Source organism: Pelmatolapia mariae, linkage group LG16_19 (assembly GCF_036321145.2).
Source record: "Pelmatolapia mariae isolate MD_Pm_ZW linkage group LG16_19, Pm_UMD_F_2, whole genome shotgun sequence".
Taxonomy (NCBI): Eukaryota; Metazoa; Chordata; class Actinopteri; order Cichliformes; family Cichlidae; genus Pelmatolapia; species Pelmatolapia mariae.
The window spans coordinates 55,552,987-55,573,109 of record NC_086241.1 but is presented as its reverse complement, the minus strand read 5'-3'; the positions used below and the strand labels follow the sequence as shown (position 1 = coordinate 55,573,109).

The 20,123-nt window shown below is 38.1% G+C and overlaps 1 protein-coding gene across 2 annotated transcripts in view; it reads left to right on the top strand.

Moving 5' to 3' along the window:
* stxbp6 (syntaxin binding protein 6 (amisyn)) overlaps window positions 1-20,123 on the top strand; it is a 66,125-nt gene that overhangs the window by 45,714 nt on the left and 288 nt on the right. Inside the window, exons 3-7 of one of the 2 annotated variants that reach the window (XM_063499922.1) lie at window positions 6,111-6,241; window positions 6,405-6,570; window positions 9,929-10,027; window positions 17,198-17,355; window positions 18,632-20,123. The exon at window positions 18,632-20,123 is cut by the window's right edge and continues 288 nt beyond it. In XM_063499922.1, the coding sequence (XP_063355992.1) occupies window positions 6,111-6,241; window positions 6,405-6,570; window positions 9,929-10,027; window positions 17,198-17,355; window positions 18,632-18,655 (578 nt within the window). In that variant the 3' untranslated portion in view covers window positions 18,656-20,123. The remainder of the gene's footprint in view (window positions 1-6,110; window positions 6,242-6,404; window positions 6,571-9,928; window positions 10,028-17,197; window positions 17,356-18,631) is intronic. The other variant, XM_063499924.1, reaches the window with a different exon arrangement.

The window sequence follows — 20,123 nt, the reverse complement described above, 5'->3', positions numbered from 1 at the left end:
TGTATAGCCGATATTCATCATATGGACTCCCTTTTACTGTTGGTGCCTTGTCACTGCTAGGGCACCGTCATGACTGAGAAGAACTTGTAAACAGCACTGACTTTGTTTTCAAAGCCATGAATAGACTATAGAGGCCTTTGTTTCAGGCTGGTGTTGCCAGTCTAGCCCGTGCAGTGGTTCACTGGCGTGACAGCTTCTTTCTCAAGATCACAGTGTGTTCCAACTCGAGCAAAGTGGGGGCAGCTTTAAAATAGACCTGTAATCACAGACCCAGATGGAGAAAAAAGTCTTAGACATGCCCTCAGACGACAGCTCTAATAACAAACAACAAAACTGAACCTGTTGACCAAACTGCTTAAATGTTTACCTTTCATTCTTGATACCAAGATAGGGGTTTCAAATACTGGACCATCCTCTAATCTGCAAATATAGATCTTCTTGTCATGAACTATGTAGTTCACGTACACTCATGAGTCACTTTATTAGTCACAACTATTAACGGCTTGTTAATGCATTTTTAAACTAATCACATGGCAGGAACGTGGTGAATTTGCATGGTCACGATGGACTGCTGAAGTACACACCATGCATTAAGAATGGGGAGAAGTGTAGAGAATGAAGTGAGAGGAGCCTGGTCGGAGAGCTTCAAGCTGATAGGCAATAGCTGAAATAACTGGTCATTACAACCAAGGTATGCAAAAGACCAACTCTAAACAGACAACGCATCAAACTCTGCAGCAGATGGGCTACAACAGCAGAATGTGGTCTGAATTGGAAATTCACATCAAGAATGTGCAGCCAACAAATCTGCAGCAACTGCATGATGCAGTCATGCCAACCGTTTCCAGAATCTTTGGGGAATGTTTCCCGTACTTCATTAAATCGCTGCCATGAAGAATTAACCAAGTTCTGAAGGCAGAAGGGGGGGAATGAGCAGGGTGTATTGTAATAGACAGCTTAAAGGTGAAATAAGCTAAACACCCAGCTAAAAATGCCAAATGTTAATTGCTGAGATAAATGAAAAATATAATGTGTTTAAACAGTAATAAACTTAGTAAAGTTTTGACCTTTTTCCCAATGTTTTTGTTTTTTCTATTAGAATCACGTGTTGCCTTGGGGGTTAATAATGACTAATGTGGCGTCATATGTTTAGTATATGATCTATCCCTTGAGAGCACTCTTGTGTTACAAACAGAAAAGCACTAAGCCAAGTCAAACAAACTGCTGCGCTGTATTTCTTTGTAGTCCAGCAATTAGCATCCATTAGCTTTTCCTACTGTGTCAGTGATATTTAAATGGATTTGTAGATTCAAACTTGCACATGGACATCTAGAGTGTTTTTTTTTTCCTGCCATATAAATGTAAATTGCTATGGCAACTGCATGTGCCACTGGAGTAAATAGACAATTGACTGCTGATGGAAAGAGCCTCATTTTTCAAGAGGTCTTTAGCCCACCTGTTGAGATGGAGGCTGCGACGGGTTTCTTTGAAGAAGGGAAACAAAGAAGTGAAATAATTAAAAACATCATGACATTGATATAACAACTATATATAACAAGATGACTACACCCTCTCAGTACAAAGTGAAGTAGACAGAATTTTGTTTATGGACGAAGCAGAGTGTCTCATCTAGCCACACTTTAGATTCTTCTTGGTGGGTGAGTGATGAAACACTCGACTACAACACAGCGTTTCCCAGACTGTGCACATTATCTTCCATATCTGATGTGATCTTTTGTTATTCTCAGATTTTGAGTTTTCAAAGCTTTGCTGTGCTGGGCCAAACTGTTGATGCTCTTCGTTATTTGTGGCCTTTGGCTGCACACTTTTGATAAGTATCAGTGTTGACATGACGATGATGCTGTGTTTTTATAAGGGAAGGAAGGTTTTAATTTTATGCCTATGTGGGTGGCACTTCGTTGTCTGCTCTTTTCATTTTCTCCAGCTGTTATAATGTTGTTAGTTTACCAAAATATTTCTGGATAACTCTGGATAACATTTGTTTTCATAGTACTCTATTTGATATTTCCAAAATGCCGATATGCAATCAGTAATGCACACAATTATTGCATGATTTGTTATGTCGTTTACAGCCTGTGCCAGAACACCACCTCATGCTCACATTTCTATATTAACAACCATAACTGGGGTCGTGTTTCCTTGAAGTTAAGTTGATTCCAGGAATTTTTCCTCTGATCTCTGCAGTCGGTGAAATGTACAGTACGGGTTTCCCTTCAGGCAGCACTACTTGCACATAGCCAAACACAACAAGGGATCCACTGGAGGAAGTGAAAGCATGTCACCATCAGAGCATGAGAAAATAGTCAGACAGGAACCTCAGCATGGCCTTCCTCTGATAGCCAGCCCACATAGAAACAATGTGTTTGGCAGCTTTTCAGTGGTTGTGGTCATCTCTTGGCTTTTACTTGCATTAGTTAGTCAGGTGTTCTTTGTTCGGTCTCAGCTTGTGATACAAATAGTGTTTTAAGGGTGTGACTACTGCAGTAAAAGTGAGAGAAATGGATCACATTACAGATTGTTCATTTTATGTTCAGGAAGGGATAATGTATTCATCCATCTTTGTATTATCACAATAACTCAAACTCAGTGAACAGAATAATTGAGAAACCCAACAGCACCATAACCACTCATCTAAAAAATTCATTTTTTTTTTAGTTTTATAATCAGCAGAACAGTGATACATGATACTGTACAAAAAGACAAGCTTACTCTGACACTGGATATTAAGTATTGATAAAATGGGTTCAACATGCTTCATAAATTCCTTACTTTTTTACTTTGCTAAAGTGTGCTGTTCCCCAGACTTGGTGTCTAAGTGAATATATTTATTATGAGAGCAGTTTAAAGTTCATTTATTACAAGAGCTTCAGTATAGGTTTTCTTCGTCCTTGATTGCTATTTCAATAACGCCAGCTCTTCGAACTTTCAGTAATTGTTTTAATATTCCAGGGAGCCACTCAGACAAGGTGGGAGTCAACAGCTGAATATGAAATTGATTTGAGAGGCTCAAAGGTGTCTGGCAGTTTGATTAAGATCTCTGTGTTGATGCCTTGACAATTTAGCTCCATGGCCTTGAGACAGCGGCTCTCTTTCACACATTCACTGATGCATTTCAGTAGTTCGGTCACATTGCAATGCCATCGTATAGTGAAAAAGATACTTAGGCAAACAGTGCCACCCAATTAAATTTGCTGTAATTTTTCCCCCTCTTCGTGTGAACCAGGGATGATTAAGTATGCATTTGGTGTGCATTTCTCATGTGACATATCATTTTGTTTTTCTGTGTTATTCTAATCCTGGAGTCAGTGTGATTACTTTGAAAGCAGCCTGACTAGAAAAGCCAGTGATTTAAATGTGTGTATATGCTAATGTAAGAATGTGTCAGTCAGAGCTGCTCAGGCTTGAGGGGTCGTACTCATTCATATACATGATTTTATTTTTTATCATCGTTTGTGTTCTACACAGTATGCTGTGGGTGCAGAAATTTACAACCAATGAGCCTTGACATCAGTGGCTGCTTCAGTATATTGTAAAGCTACTGTTGGTGTATGTGTTTGGTGTATTTTCAGCATGTTGCATTCGCCTGCTGTGACTGACTGTTCAGCTTTGAGTCAGAATACATTTTGTGAAAAGGATTTCTAGTCACATTTTTTTGTGGAGCTTGGCATCTTCATCTAAATAAAGAGACGGATCGTGCTTAACATTTGATAGATTAGTAAGTGAGTACCTGGATAGAAGAACACACAGTGGAACACTAAGTAATGCATTGACCTCCCCATTGACCCTGTTGACCTCCCCAGACTTCAACATTATCGAATCATTGTGGGATCATCTTGAGAGAGAACAGAACAAAAAGTAGCCAACATCCAAAAAGGAGCTTTGAATGTCCGTCAAGAGGCTCGGAGAACTATTCCTGAAGACTCCCTGAAGAAATTAAAAGAACACTTATCTAAGAGAGTTCAGGCTGCGTTGAAGGCATTTAAACCAAATATTGACTTTCAAATTCATTGCCATTGAGTCTTTGCCCAATACACTGTATTTCAGTGTATGTTTCACATTTCAATATATCATTGCACCGTTCCCATTTTCCAGCAGAGCACAGAGAAATGAAGAGTGGCTTAAGATTTTTGCACAGTATTAATCAAAATGCTGAAAAGATAAGGATAACCCACCTTTCCCCATTTTAAGATGGATATAAATTTGAAATTACATTTTTTTTTTTAAAAAAAAGGACATTTGAATTAATTCAGAAAAGAATAATCAGATTCATTGATAATAGAAAATAAGGATTAATTCCTGCACCGTGATGAGTAGGCCATTTTCTACAATTTCTACTTGATAATTTTGAGGAGAGTAGTGGCTCTGTATTATAGCCTATCATCTGCCACCAGTGTAAGTAAAAGATAAATTATTCTTGCTGGGAAGTGAATGACCTTAGTTTCTGCATTTCTACCCTTCAGCACATTGGTTCATTACACCCAGCCTGTCGTCTGCTTTATGAAATTTTCTGCTTTCAAGAGCTCCTATTAGCCTTCACTGTGACACAAGACAGATGTGATCATTCTGTTCATCTGTTAATCATGGTTGTGATTGTCTGTCTGATTGAAATTCTCAAAGAAAAGATGAGGAAGGTGTTGTAGGAAAGAAGAAGAAATGCTTGTCTTCCTCTGTCTGTTCCACCCGGGCCAGCAACCCAAGTATTAACTGCAGCTGTCTAAATGGATACACAAAACGTATCCAAACATCTCTCATCTCATGGGAGTTTGCTTACTGACCTGACATTCAGCCCTACCTTTATTTTCCATTTCCAGAAATGGGTGTGGAAAATCTTTCAAAAAGTGAACCAGAACAACAGGGAAAATGGAACAGCATAGTCTTGTTTTTTTTTTTGTTTTTTTTTTTAAAGAAGTGTAGGGTAAAACACTGGAGAGAATGCAGAGAAAGTGACCCACACACTTCCATCTCTCTGACATGACACAATGGAGGATGTGAGAGAGCGGAAGCAGACGTTTGCTGCCTGGGTTAAAAAAGCAGCGCAGGAGCAATTGTCCCTGAGAATGACACAGAGCTCCAAAATACGGTCACATCATCAGCAGTCAAGGCTTTTAGTTTGAACATTTTGTCCAAACTAAAAGCCTTGACGCGCTGCAGAAATCTGGTGGTCTTATTCTCAAATGCCAACACACAGTGAAACACAGAAGTGCAATATAAACATATGTACTGCAATGCTTGGATAACTGGAGGGGAAGCTGAGGACAGAATGTCATCACCGGGCAGGAGGTCAGGAGTTGGACTGAAGCCTTAGTCATATATACTAAACTACACATAAAATACCCGAAAGAATATGCTATCAACCAGCTGGCAATTAACTCTGATTTGTACAGAGTAAAGTTACTGATTAAAAATCCCCAGCACCTAATAACCACTTTTAGATTATATTTTATTCATTTGTCTTTGGCGAGTTGTTTAAAAGCAATGCCCCTCACCCCACCCCCACCGAGCTCATATTACGTCTTTCAATTAGTTTTAGTCAGCAGTGCAGTAGAAGAAATACATCACATCAGTGCAGAGACCGGAGCTGTGTCCCACACTGTGTTTTCTGGTGACAGAAACAATATAGCCAAGACTTTATGTTTTTCAAAGTAGTGTAGTAAAAAATATGGCATTATGTTGTTAGAGCACAACAGAAATTTATAGCACAGTTTATTGTATATAAGATTACTGCACACAGATTGGTATGAATAATAAAAAAGCCATGTTTACAGGGCGTATCTGTTCAGGGTTAGGCTGTGTCTTCTAATAGGAAATGTTTATCATGGTCTCTGTTGCTGTTGGCTCTAGAAGCGAAATAATCATTGTTAATGGATCCCTTTGTTTCTGCCGCCTACAGAAAGGAAGCTCGTGACTTTTGCTTGACTAATATTCCACATGTGATGAACTGAGCCGTCCAATTTTCCTAATCAAAACTTGTCTGGGAATCATGTGCATGGGGTCTACAGCTTACACAGAAACCTCGTAATCTGAAATTTAATGTTGTTTTAATTATTGCTTCATTAGGTCTTACTCTTGTTTGGCTTTTGTTTCTACAGTGACGAATAAGAAACCATCCCACGTTTCAATCACAAAGGTGAAGCAGTTCCAAGGATCATCTGCCTTTGTAAAAAGGTCACAGTGGACAATTGACCAGCTACGGCAGGTCAACGGCATTGACCCCAACAAAGTATGTAATTTCCCTTCTCCTTTCCCAGTGAACACAAGTATTGCTAATTCAAAGCATGTTGCTGTGTACTCCGTTCTCAATTTTCTCATAGTTACTTCTTGTTCCTTTTCCCTTACTACACACTCTCATTTCTTATTGGTCTCCCTTTCACTGCTGTTCCAAGGACTGTCCGGAGTTTGACCTGATGTTTGATACCGCTTTCGATCAGTGGGTTGCTGGTTCATCAGGAGAGAAGTGCACCTTTATCCAGATTCTCCACCACACCTGCCAGCGTTACAGCTCAGCGCGGAAGCCAGAGTTTGTCAACTGTCAGTCCAAACTGCTAGGGGGTAAGACGAGAAAAAAAAAAAAAAACCTTTTCAAAATCCACTGGCTCTACAGCGCCAGACTCGCTGCTATCATGCTGTGCTGTAAGCCAGTCTGAATCTAATTACGTATGATGACAAACAGCACCTGGTGTGTATGAAAATGCATGCTTATTCCTCATACACAGCATCTGTTGGGTGCTCTGCTGACGTGAGGTGAAAGAGGATGTCCAACGAAATATATCAGTTGTGACTCAAAGCATCTGACACAGATCAGCTGGTTTTACAGCACATATAAACACACACTAGAACACTAAGTAATAATTTTCCCTATTTTAACACATTTTGCTGTGTGCCTGATGAGAATCATTGTTTTTGAATGATTTTTACCCTTTAAAATAACTCTGACACTGGTATTGAATCAGTGAGCAAACACTCAACTGAACGCTAACCTCTTTTTTTTTTTTTAAAAAAAGTGTATTTCATGCCCAACTAACAAGCAAGGAGGTGCTGATCAAACAAGTCATTGCATAATCAGCTGCCAAATGTTTTCACCATACTTGGTAATTTCCCTGCTGTAAGAGATTTGTTTACTGTAGGTGGGTTGTGGTGATGGTAACAATGCAGCATCCTGGGTGGCTTAATCAGATATTGATCTGTTTTTGCCTCCAAGTTTCATCTTTGAGAATTGCTCAGCCTATTGTATTATTCATAGAAATATTTATGAAAACGCATTCCCCAGCTGACCCGTGTGTTGTGTCCTCCTGCACAACCCGTATAGAAATCTGCTACCGGAAATAGATATTTCTGAAAAACAGGACTTTTTGATTGTGAATCTTATGAAAAATCTATAAATAATAATGACTGAGAGTTCCTGTGATTTGTGGTATTCCTTATGTACGTCGCCTCATGATATGAAAGGGCCAGTTTTGTGAATTTGTAAGTTAAAAGTTAAAAAGTGTTATCGGACATATAGTAGAATGTAGGGACTAAAGACTGAAATATAAATTATGTGTATAATGACACTGTAGTTAATTTCAGATTTGCATTGTTCAAATTTTTCTTACTGTGTGTGGGAGCCCATCATCTATTCATTGATGATAAACCTGCCAGTTCTTCTCAGGATTGTTATATTGCCATGACTTTCCTCCTACTCTGAAATATATGCTCATATTTAGCTCTCTTCAAATGAACTTGGGGTGTACTATAGCCTCTGTATGTGTAGGTGGGAAGGTAGTGGTGTACCAAAGAGCACTAACCCAGGGTTCATAGAGTAGGATGCATTATGTACTGCAAATGTTGCATATCAAATACATGCCTTTGGTGTTTTAGAAAATTACAAGGCCCTGTAGCATTGATTTTACCATACAAAGTTTAAGAAATCTGAGCAGTGTAGCTCTGATATAAATAGTATAGTATTCATGCTATAAATACTTGTAATAAAGTTTTATTTCAAATACAGTTTTGTACATGCCAAAATGGTAATTGTAAAAGAAGCTATTGACCATGAAGCAATCTGATTATGTAACCATCATCTCTAGAGGAAGCTTTGGCATGATGGATCAAAAACTTCACCATAACAGGATGAACAAAGAGGATACTGCCAGTCCTGTCCACTCCAGTTTAAGTCTCACACCAGTGCAAAACAAAAATCATGACGCTGCTCAGGTGTGGGACCATAACTGTGGGAGACCAACTACAGCAATACCTGAGATAGCAGAGTAGAAATGTGAGGCAGATAATTCCAGTGTTGCTAGTAGCTAGCAGCAATCAAGCTCCAAAGCAGTGCATTAAAAATATATTGATTTGCATTCCTGCAGATGGTGTGATGTGCTGTCATTAAAGATGGCAAAGGTAAAGCATGATTTTAATGCACAGTAAAAAGTGTTTTCTCATGCATAACCCTAATGTAAAAGGTAATGTCAGGTTGTGTTTGAGCATTGTTTAACATCTTCTTGATGCTGGTTACATGACACTACAAAAGTTCATTGAAAGTAATAAACGGATGTAAATACTGCTTATCCATGCAGTGCCTTTTAACACAACCATCATTTCAAATGATGTTTAGTCTGATAATGATGTAGTGAAGAATTAAAGTGATTGAAAGACTTCATATCATGATTCATTTACATTTGCATTTTTTTTTTAAATTTGTTATTTAGATCTTGAGCAACTTTGAATCTTACCCTGTATGTATATTTATATTTTTGTTAGATGTTTTATATTCTTTTTTCTTTTCTTCCTATCTTTTTTAAAAAGCCTTCTCTCAGAACATTACGGTTCAGATGCATGGGCATATGTTTTTGATCCTTGATGAGGCATGTAATCAGTGCAGAAATAAAAGCAGCCAGTGTGCTAATTGAGTTGTTATCAGTGCCGAGTTGGGCTGTTGCCCACATTGTTATACGATGTTGGACTCCAATTCCCACCTGTCTAACTGGCATATATTCGTGAGTTGATTCTGAATTAATTTTGCTTCTCCTGTTTTTGCACTTAATGTTTAATGATTTCCCTTAATGATAAGTGATGGGTTAAGACTTTTCTAGCAAGATGCGAACACCTGGTGTCATTATGTGCAATTTCTCAGAATGTTTTCACCTCAAAAACCAAGCATATATTTTCATGAGAATGAATGGAAATCCTTTGCAATTACCCTAATGCAGTTTTGGGTCAGTGTTTCTTCAACATTTGCAGAGTTCAAACCTAATGCTTCCTCTAGTATGACCTTTGCAACTCGAACAGTGTTAGGTATTCATGCATAAAAAGGTTCAGTGTCAGAGCCGTTTCCATACAGAAGAGCTTTAGCCATACATCTGAACCCTGAAACTGTTCACAGAGATGCATGAAACTGTCAGTGTTTCTTTGTCTTTTGTTTGCCCTGTGTCAGTATTTTATGACTGAGCCATGATTCACACAAACAGTTTTTCCTCGAAAAGACCAGACTGACAGTAATTTGAATTCTTACGCCTTAATTGTAGCCAGGGGCACTGGATTTTTCCAGCTTGGGCTGCTAATAATTATGAAGTACAAATGTTTGTGTGTCATTAGTTTAGGCAAATTTGTGTTAGTCTATAATTGTGACTTGGACAAACATCAGACCACATTTTATAGCTCATTAATGATCAGTGCTGAAAATATTTGTAATTCCGAAGTGTTTCCAAACCTTTTCGTTAAACTTTATTTCTTCAACACAAAATACATTTTATACAGGATTAATTGTGTGACCCATTTATACATAACCAAACTCTAACTGCATTACAGTTTATTAAAAAAAGAACTGAACACTTGTGTGCTTAACACAATAACCCAATCCCTCTCATCCAATTCCAACCTGCGTGTTTTAACAAAGCTGATCATGACTTTTGATATTCTCTTGTCACAGAAGGCCAAGATGTAGGTTCAGTCATTTTCCGTTGCAAGGTCTTTTTGAACAGAAGGAGGAAAGAATTTGTTTCACATCAAGGTCATCTGCTAAGACGAGGTAAGCGCTAAATTAAAAGTCCCAAATAACTTGCTCCACCCAATTCTAGATATGACCTAGACCTCAGAAAAGAAATATCTTCTATTAATCAGTGATAGGTTCCACTTATCACCAGGCTTGAGGAAATACAGTATCTTGTCTTCCTTCCATCACTTCCAACCGGTCATGGCTGATGGCTGCTAAAGGAAGGAGCAGGAGGTTTCATGAAGGTTTCTTCCTGGGAGTTTTTCCTTCCCACCATTGCCAAGTGATTGATCAAAAGGGGGTCGTTACCTTACCATATAAAGGCTCCTGTTGGTCTCCTTGGTCCCATGTTGACACAATAGGAGTGCGTTTTCATGTTCTTGCTAATAACTGAACAGATGGGTACAAATTGAAGTAAAAGCCAGCAACGCAGTCTCTTAGTAAGGTGCCGCACCACTAGAAGAGTAAAGTGATTCAGCATGTTTTTACAAGTCTTACAATTCCGTCCAATTTTTTTTTTTAATGGTGGAGATACAATTTAAGGCTTGTGGTTTTAATTTACCATAGGTGTACAGTTTAAGTATTGATAAATGTGATAGAAAACATTTTCATGCTCATAAAACCGCACAGTTTTACATTTAAAAACAAAAAAACCACACCCAGTCAGGAAAGAGGTGTTGATTTGCAAAAACTATTCCCTCCTAGGGGAGGGTTATTGGAAGTTGGGCCAAACCGCGCCAGCAAATTGCTTCTTAAAGCACAGCAGTGCTACTAAATTCACTCAAGAGTCAAGGATTCCGTTTTTTCTGTAATTTATCGTCCCTCTGCTGTAGTTACACTTTGAAATATGACTACAATAAATTGTTCATTCAGACAGGAATTAACTAACTTGTACCTCGTACTTGCTATTTTTTTTTCCCTGAAAGCTGTACAGAGAGCCATGTTTTATACGTTTCAAGTGAGTACAAGGACATTTCTTTCAGTGGCATGTGTCCCTGTATGAGATGTACATTGCTGAAAGGGCTTTTGAGTTTATATCCAAAGGTTATATGAGTTATGTTCACTGTCCTTGGCCCCTCTGACAAACTGTGTACATGGTCACTAATGAAAACTGTGCAGAGGGTGCAGTATGTGTATTAAAAAAATCATTGGCTTTTTTTGATTTGTTTGAAATTGTTTTTCTTTGAAACAGGGCTCACTGATGAGGTGATATACTTGAACAGCATATAGAAAACATGAGCTTTTGGAAGTTGAACAAAATATTAACATTTTTTATGAAAAAAGAAAGCAGACCCCCTGGCCTCAGCCCCTTTACCGGAAAACGCCTTGCAGGTGTTATTGCCTGCAAGGTGTTTTCTGGTAAAGGGGTTCTTTAACAATGAATTGATAAAACTTTGATAGTGCTGATAATGAAATGTTTGAAGCGTTCCTTGCATACGCTGCCCACAACATTGCAGTCTGAGCATTTGCGTAAGCCATTCCATAACACATTTCATCTTTTTGGTCATTCACATCAAATTGAAAGGTCCACTTCCAGATTAATTTAAAGTTTGGGAAACTTTGGGCATATTTTCATAGTCTTAATGATGTATTGATAACTCACTGCCATAATTTGATGCAGTGAAGTAATCCCAAACCCTGATACTTGAGTTGGTATGAGGTTCTGCTGAAAAGTTGTCTTTGGTCTTCTCCAAGCTGTGGCCAGTATATTTAAATAAAAGGTCCTTGGCTGCGTCTGTATGTTCAATGTCAAACTAATTTTATTCAGACTTTCTTTTTAGACTACAAAGACTTTTCCCTTGCAGATCTCGTAATGAAATTTGGGATTTCTTTAGTAGTCTGTTTTTCGGCATACATAGCCCCTTTTTGCCTTAGAGATTCCTTTAGATCACAGTATGATGACACCAGTCACGTTGGTAGCAAAGATAACAGCACACTCTGGATGTCAAAGGTTGAAATAAGACAGGTTCCCTAGGTTGGTCCCTATGGAGATGCTAATCTTTTGCACTTAATTATGAAACCCTTACTCTAGGATTTGGTTGTGATAAATGGCAGCGGTTTCTTCAATTTTGAAAAGGTCTCATCTGTTCTTTCTTCAGTTTTTTTTTTTTTTTTTTTTGTAATCATTTGAATTATAAAAATGTAAAATCTCAGATTTATGAGCGTTTTGTTGGAGAATGTCAGAGAAGCCCACAGTTTTCATAAAATGTATTTCTTTTCTTCAAGAGTGTAAATAACAATCTGGTGTTCAAGGGTAGCACAATGACAAAGTGCTTCTTCCCTAATTGTTTCCTCAGTATAGTCTCCACTCCTGTGAAGCATATTACAAATTAACATTTAAGCTTAGTAAAGACTGTAATCATGGAAATTATGGCTGGTAATGCATTGTGTGATGCTAACATTAATCTGCTGATTAATGCTGCTGCGAGTAGGCAGTTCATGAATACCTAGTAGCTATTTTTCTGTCAGTGCTGGCGCAGCTCTGTGGTACATTTAGGATTTAGTACTTTGCTGAAGACTTTTTAAACAGCTTAACGGTGACTAACCTAAAGGCCAACTGTTCAAACAAAAGGTCAGCCCTTTGCCTTCATGAAAATAAGTTCAGGGTTCACGTCCCAGAATTAATGCGAACATCTGTAGGATGCATAAATACCGGTAATAAGATCATTTTTAAACTCATGGACATCACAAAATTAAGAGAACATAATTGAGTTTACGTAGGTTGAAATAAATATTGTGTGACTCTAAACAACTTAAGGTTCTGAATGCTGGAGAATAAATAAAAAGCAGAAAATTTTGGAACTTGAAATAAAGTGATGTTATTTGATATGCAGGGTATCCAGTATGTATTTTATTGTAAGTAAGTGCTGCCTGAGGTGGGTGGGAAGTCGGGTACAGATACTTAAAGGAGCTGGAGGGAGTGAGTATGCTTGATTAAATGGAGATTTGGGGGTGAAAATCTAATAGAAGAAAGTAATTTGACTATGGGGAAAAGGTGCAGGACGAATGTGTGGAAAAGTGATTGGATTAAAAAAGAAACTGGATAACTGGCGATAGAGAAATAATAAGTGTACATCTGGAGCCAAGGGGATGTGCCCTTCCTGTTTGAACCTCAGCTATATTTTCATTATGCTGCAGTGGGTAATGTCAAGATTTGCATTAATTAAACTGCAGCGGGGGGGGGGGGGGGGGGGGTTATCTTGGACTAGGAGCAACATAGCTGTGCCTTTAGGCTCCTAGGAAGTCTGTTAGCTGTTTTATGATTTTCATCCATCATATTGTACATCATTCTTTTATGTCTAAATCATTTGGTATGAGGGCTTTACCTGCCATGCTCATTTTCTACACAAGAAATGTAACCTTTGGGGAATACACTGACACGTATTGAGACATTGTTTGACTGATCCACATATAGAAGAATGTAAAGTATTTAATGTGTGGAGCATTTTTCTATTTCTTGGAAGCTTTACTTACTCTGTTTAAAGCTTCTTTTGGCCTTTTCAATGTATTTAGCTCTTTGATTTAATTCTCTCCACTGGTGTACACACACACACACACAGACACACACACACACAGACATCCATGAAACTCTTTTTAATCAAAAATAAATAAATTGAAAGGTGTCCTTTTATCACAAAAACATTAAAATTGTTAATACATTCAGTTTAAGATAAACTGTTATCAGAAAATTGCAGTTACAATACAAAAATGCATTTTATACTCATATAGCATCCTTCACACACATCCTTGTTTACCTTGTTTTACCTTTGTTTTAATTTTTAAAAACAGGAATATAGGATAATATTGGTATCGGAGTTATAGTTTTTTGTATTATCAAAATGGTTGTATTTGTATTTTTTAGTTGTTCTCATTTTCTTCTCAGTCTAATTTCAGGCACTTTCTAGAAGGGGGTTTGCTCATTTCAGTTTGAAGATGTTTCACCTTAGTTTAGTTTCAGTGCTACTTTTGAATGTTTTGTGGTATTTTTAGATTTGGGCAGATTTAAGAAGTTTAGAATGAATGCTGTATTATAATACAAATGCAATACATTTTGAAGATTCAGTCATGAACATCCCTAATGCCAAGGATCTTCTTTAAGCAGGTGTGATACAAACATGACCAAATTAACAGAGTAAAACTGAAGGTATTTGCTGCTTTTATTCTTATTTTAATGTTGCGAGTACATAATATTGTTTAATTTTTTTAATCTGCTTTTTACTTTTCTTTAAATTAGCAAAAAAAAAAGAATTCACATATTACTTTGTTTTGGTAATTGTGATTAACACAATAAAAAAATGCAAAGAAGCTCTATACAAGATGAAAATGGGTTATTCTGTACTTCAGAGTCAAAATACTGGTGATATAGGTGAAACTGAGCATTAAGCATTGGCTGCACTTACCAACATCCTTGACAGTACATTTTATATTTGCATGAATAACACCAGCCTCATTCATAATGTCTCATTGGAGCTGTTATGCGCACGCTAATGCGTAACAAATGATTGCAAAACATTCTCTCCCCTAAATCACCCGCACACACACTATACCCTACAGCTTTATTCTAACAGACTGACAGCCAGAAATATTAAAAGCACTCCAGCATGGATCTTTTGTGTCCAATCTTATCAATCCCATGTACTGTAATAGTAAATGTGACTTGGCTGTCAGCATCTTGTGAAGTGTATCTGACATGCTCTTGTTGATAACTATCAGGTCATTTTCTTTGCCTCATAGCAGCGCAGGCTGTAATCTGCTGCTTACAGACAAAGTGGAAAAGGAAGGGTTGACTTTGAATTATCCCACCACCCCACACCCCACTTCCTTGTTATGTTTGCCTTTGCTTGTAGTTTTTATTTTTCTAGAATATTTTGCCAGCAAACAGCTTGCCTTTTTTTAGCCTCCATTGTTTGAGAAATCCTGGCTGATCATGTTGATTTCTGTGAGTAAAATAACAAAATGCCTTCGACATTGTCGAGACAGGCGCATCATGGGTTTAGCAGATTCAGCGCTGTGACAGATTGACAAATCTTCACAAAAAGCTTCTCTTTAAGATTTACTAGTGCGACATCAGTGTCATAATAGGAGATACTTTAAACTTCAGCTTCATTAAAATTCATCTTGAATTAAAACCCATATTCCTCCTAAGTTATCTTTTTTGATAACAGTGGCTGATCAGCTTCTACTTCAAGTGCAGACACTAGGCTCAGAGCAGCACAACGATGGCACCACATAACATAATCTACTCCTACACATTTCATTTGGCTTCTGATACTGCACCTCCTATCATAAACCCTCCAGAATGTCTCTACCCTGTCTTTTATCTGAGTACTTTCTACAGCCTGTGTTGCAGCCTGCAACACATCTCTGAGAACAGGGGACGGGATATTGGTGGGGAGACAAATAAATAAATATGTTTATTGAGTCTGCATGGTGTTGGGTGGTTGTGAGTGTTGGGGTTATATTGAGGATGAAGGGAGTATTAGTCCCAGGGCTTCCCTGGAGGAGGAGAGGATTAAGAAGAATCTGTCTGAAGGTGAAAAGGTCTCATCCTTTCTAGTGAAGAGAATATATTTCCTAGGAGAAAGTATATTTTCAGCAAAGTGTTTTTTTTTTTAACTTAAAAAAAAAAAGGAAATCAAATGGGGAGTGCATGATAATGACAAAGTGTAGAAATGCACTTTGGCAGTGGACAGAATTTAAAATGTAGACATTATACTAAATGGAAAAGGAAGAGGTATGCGGCTCTTTTCTTCAGAGGTCCAGATGTGTTTGCCACATTGACTGTGCTTCATTTACTGTAATTTAAAGAAAATTGAAGGGAAAACTTGTGTATGTTTCCATTTCATTTAGCATGCACAGGACTGGGTGTAAACCTCTATACTCGCATCCATCTGTGTGCTGCAGTACCGTTACGTCTCTACATAAATTGCTTTGACTGTCAAGTTAACTTCTTTTGAAGGAGCACCAGCTGGCCTCACTGTCTGCTTTTGGGCTGTCATATAATCACTGAACTAGGTGACTACCTGCCTTGATGCCAGAGGATGTACACTACCTATATTGCAGTTTCCTGTGAAAAAGATTCTAATTACACTCAGTACTTCCAAGCTTTACTGTGTGCTGTTGGCTCAACCTGATTAAATGCATATCTTTTAATATTATATATTATCATTTTATATCTGTTTTTAATTAAGTTCACTCACCTGACCTTTTTGATGGTTGTTAACAGATCAATGCCCAAAAAAGACAGAATGATCCAAAGTTGTGTTATATGTTATGCTACAGTAAAGCTGCCCTTCTTGTCATTTCCTATTTTCTTATTGTTCTATGATGTTTGGTAGTAGACCGTCTCACCACAGAGTGAAAGTTCCATTTTAACTCCAGGAGAATTGGGACAAAGCAGTATGAGGCGAAAATGTTGAAAAAAAAAAAAAGGTGCAGAAATTTCCCTTAAATTACATCAGTATAAAATGACAAATTATATAGCAGTGCAACTGTTCCACAAAAAGAAAACAGCAGAAAGATTGCTGTTCCTAGTCTAGTTGTTATAGTAGTGCATAATGGCAGCACTCCCAATGTGTGGTAGATTAATGGCTTGTCAGAAGAAACATCCGCAGGGCTGCCACAGCTATCTGAAGATGTGCTCTGTGTCTTATATCCACTACTGGGTCTCCAGGGTAGCCCATGCAGCCGAGCACATATCTGTTCGTTATTATATTGTAGTTTAGAGGGAAAAAAAAGGAGCGCAATCACAAAGCTGTCCACGAAAGTTTCAAATTGAAGAAAAGTAGTGCTGAATGTCCCCAAGAATAACCTGCTTTCCTGAAGGAAACATTACATTCGGAGTTACTTGTGTTGCAGTTGCATTCTTTCAAGTTGGGGAAAGGTTAATTTCCCTTGATCCTACCTTGAAGTAAATCAGCTTTGAAGAAAATTCATTAGGCACCTTCCCACACTGCACCTGTTTGAAGCCATTTTGTTTTTCATGGTTTTGTCTTCCACAATTAACACTGAGGCTTAGGGTCACTGATTGCACAGCCCTGAGCTGATGTCGCCAGTTCTTTCATGACAGCTAATCTGTTTACATTATTTTTTCTTCTCTTTTCCTCTTGTCTTTTCACTCCTTTTTTGTTGTTGTTGCATTTGCTTGTCTTTTTCCTCCCTTGCCTACGTTTTGGCTTGCTTCTTCACTCCTACCCTTATCTGCAGGTAACAGTATACTACACTCAGCTGCAGACAGTGTGACGAGTGCTGTACAGAAGGCCAGCCAGGCTCTGAATGAGCGTGGTGAGCGATTAGGCCGGGCTGAGGAGAGGACTGCAGACATGATGAACAGTGCTGAACAGTTTGCTGTCACTGCACACAAGGTGAGTCCATTTGTTACTAAGATGCATTACAATACGTAATCGCAAGGTGGGATTACTATTTTAATGTAGTACGCTGGAATTCTGACTTTGAGATGTTGCAGAATTACCAGCCATTATTGATGAAGATGAAACATTTTCCAAAACCTGAGCATGTCTGCTCTGTGAAGATAATCATTTTTCCCCCTTCACTGACTCCATTTCATAGTTCTCTATAGGGTGTTCACTCACTCTGCATCAATCCCACATCTCTTGTTCATCAGGAAAACTAATTGCATGCTGTTTAATGAGGCTATTAGTGCATGATCTTTTATTTTTATTACTGCAAAACAAGAGCAAAAATTGTATTGCTTTGTAACGAGCACACCTGATTGTGATCATCATATATCTAACAACATCATAAATCAGATGCCTCGGGTTTGCAGCTTGCTGTTCGACAACACCATCCACTGACAGCCATATGATTTCTGGCCATAGTGGGATATCATTGACTTTAATAGTAAAGCCATCTACTACCTTTTGAAGTTACCATTTTGAATGATGCATTGCGCCTTGTAAGCCACGGTGAGATAATTGAAAGACATTTGAAGAGTATTGCATGGCCCTCTCACAGCTAAAAGACGTGTTTCCCTGCTGTGAGAAATTACAAAAACTGTAATAACCACAGGGGAAAAGCAGGGAAATAGCTATGGTGGTTTTAGAGCATGACTGCACAACCCCCACGAAGAATTTTTCATTTTTGTTTCCCATTTCACTTGATGCCATGAGCATCAAGTGAAATGTGTTATGAAATATGTTTGAAATATGACATGTTTCAAACTTGTCATTTGTCTTGCACGTTATCAAGATTCATGCCGTTGCCTGCCTGAAATCCTCAGTTGAAAGCGTTTTGGTAACCTTAGAGATGGATAAAAAGTCTTATCTTATTCTGTTTGAGGATGACTTTGAGAATGGATTGGCTGGCTGGATTGTGAAGGATTTGGGTTTTTTCTTCCTACATTTTAACATTAAGCATCTGTACGCCTTGAGTAGGTCACCTTGACTCTTCGTCTGAGTCCACTTCTGCAATCCCTTGTTGACAGCTACATAGCTGCACTCTTCAGCTTTAATCAGAACCCCTCATTTTTGTGTGATACTCTACTGCCCCCACTTGATGGATGTGTAGAATTCTCCTCATTATTTAGCACCAACCTGTAGTCTTTCAGCGTGTGCGTCTTCCACACTTTTCTTGCATTCTCTCACTTTATTTTCTTTCAACCCTACCCAAATGTTTCTACAGCTTGCCATGAAGCACAAGTGTTAGACCACTGCCAAAACCAACTGGGCTAAGGGAGGGTCAGCAATCGCCAGTCGCTGTACAGGAGAAGGATTCCAGATTTTATTCTTTGTAAAAGTTTTAATATGATTAAAATTTGTTAACAATGTTAACATTTTAATGTTTTGGGTTACTGTAGTCCGGTGCATCTCGTTCCTAAAGACGGATCGTGCAGGGGACCGAAGAGAGGTAAACAAAACTGCTTGACGCTGTCAACTGAATGTTTCATGCTTCTGTTTGCCAAAAAAAAGTTACAAGCCACAGCTATGACTCTACTTGATAATGACAGTCACTCAAGACACTTCCTCTTTTCGTTCGCTCACACACAAATGAGAGCGTACACATGTTGCCAAATCATCATCGGCAATTACTCCCTCCCAAGGAACAGCTTGGCTCCCATTTATACTGGTTATTTATGAGGGCTGCGGTAATTATGAAGTCTCGATTTATGAGTGAGGGCGCCCTCTGATTGCTCGACTTTGGATTGGCTGCCAGTATATAACATATAAATAAGACACATATGTAAAAATAGCCTAGATTTGATGCCTAAGTTGTATTTTAATAGATATTTGTGGGAGTGGGAAGTCGAATGAAAGGGATGATCACATTTCTGTTTGACACTTAATGTTTTCTTTTCTGCTCTGATTTTTGGACATTAAACTCGGACCATAATTTCAAAATCTATCAAAACAGTATTAGTTAAAAAAAAGTTTAAGATATGATTTCATAAACTGCTGATGAGACTGAGTGATGAGTGGTTTGGGTGACAAGATATAAAAATGTTGAAATATTTTTCCCTCTTGTTATGTGTCTGTCATTGAAAAACAACCTAAACTACATGGAATAGATTTTGGGAAGTGTACTTGAAGATTTCATTTAAAGAATAAGCTTTTAAAGTATATGAATTACTCTGTCTAATACTTTATGTTAACAGGGGTAATTCAGTAAGCCAGCTTCTGCACTGTAAAAAGCAACATGTAATTCTTCTTCTACTATTATCTCGGTGTCTGTAGAGCTAATTTGTCCCTGAACATGGGGGTGCTTTGAAACTGATCCTGGCTGTATTTCAACTCTAAACTCTTCAGTAGTCATACCTTGTGCTTATTGTGTAACTTGGGTTGGTCATTATAATATGTATGCTGATAAAGGACAAAATGTCTTAAATAACAGCAGTGGCGTGTGGTAGTTTTGTCTTCTTTTAGTTTTTTCTTTTTCGTTTGTTTCTTTTTTATTTGTTGTTCAATCCGCTCACTGTTCGTAACGTTGGCTTCTTTGATGGCAGGACACCGCCCTCACGCTTGAGATGTATTTAATTCTTTTATATTTTCAGTTTTGTAATTCATGATGTTACAATGCACTGACGAACCTTATCTTGCAGAACTCAGAGTTCACTAATGAAATGTTCCGGTTGCCTAACACTTGTGTGCTTTTATTCCTCTAACACTTTTGATGTTAC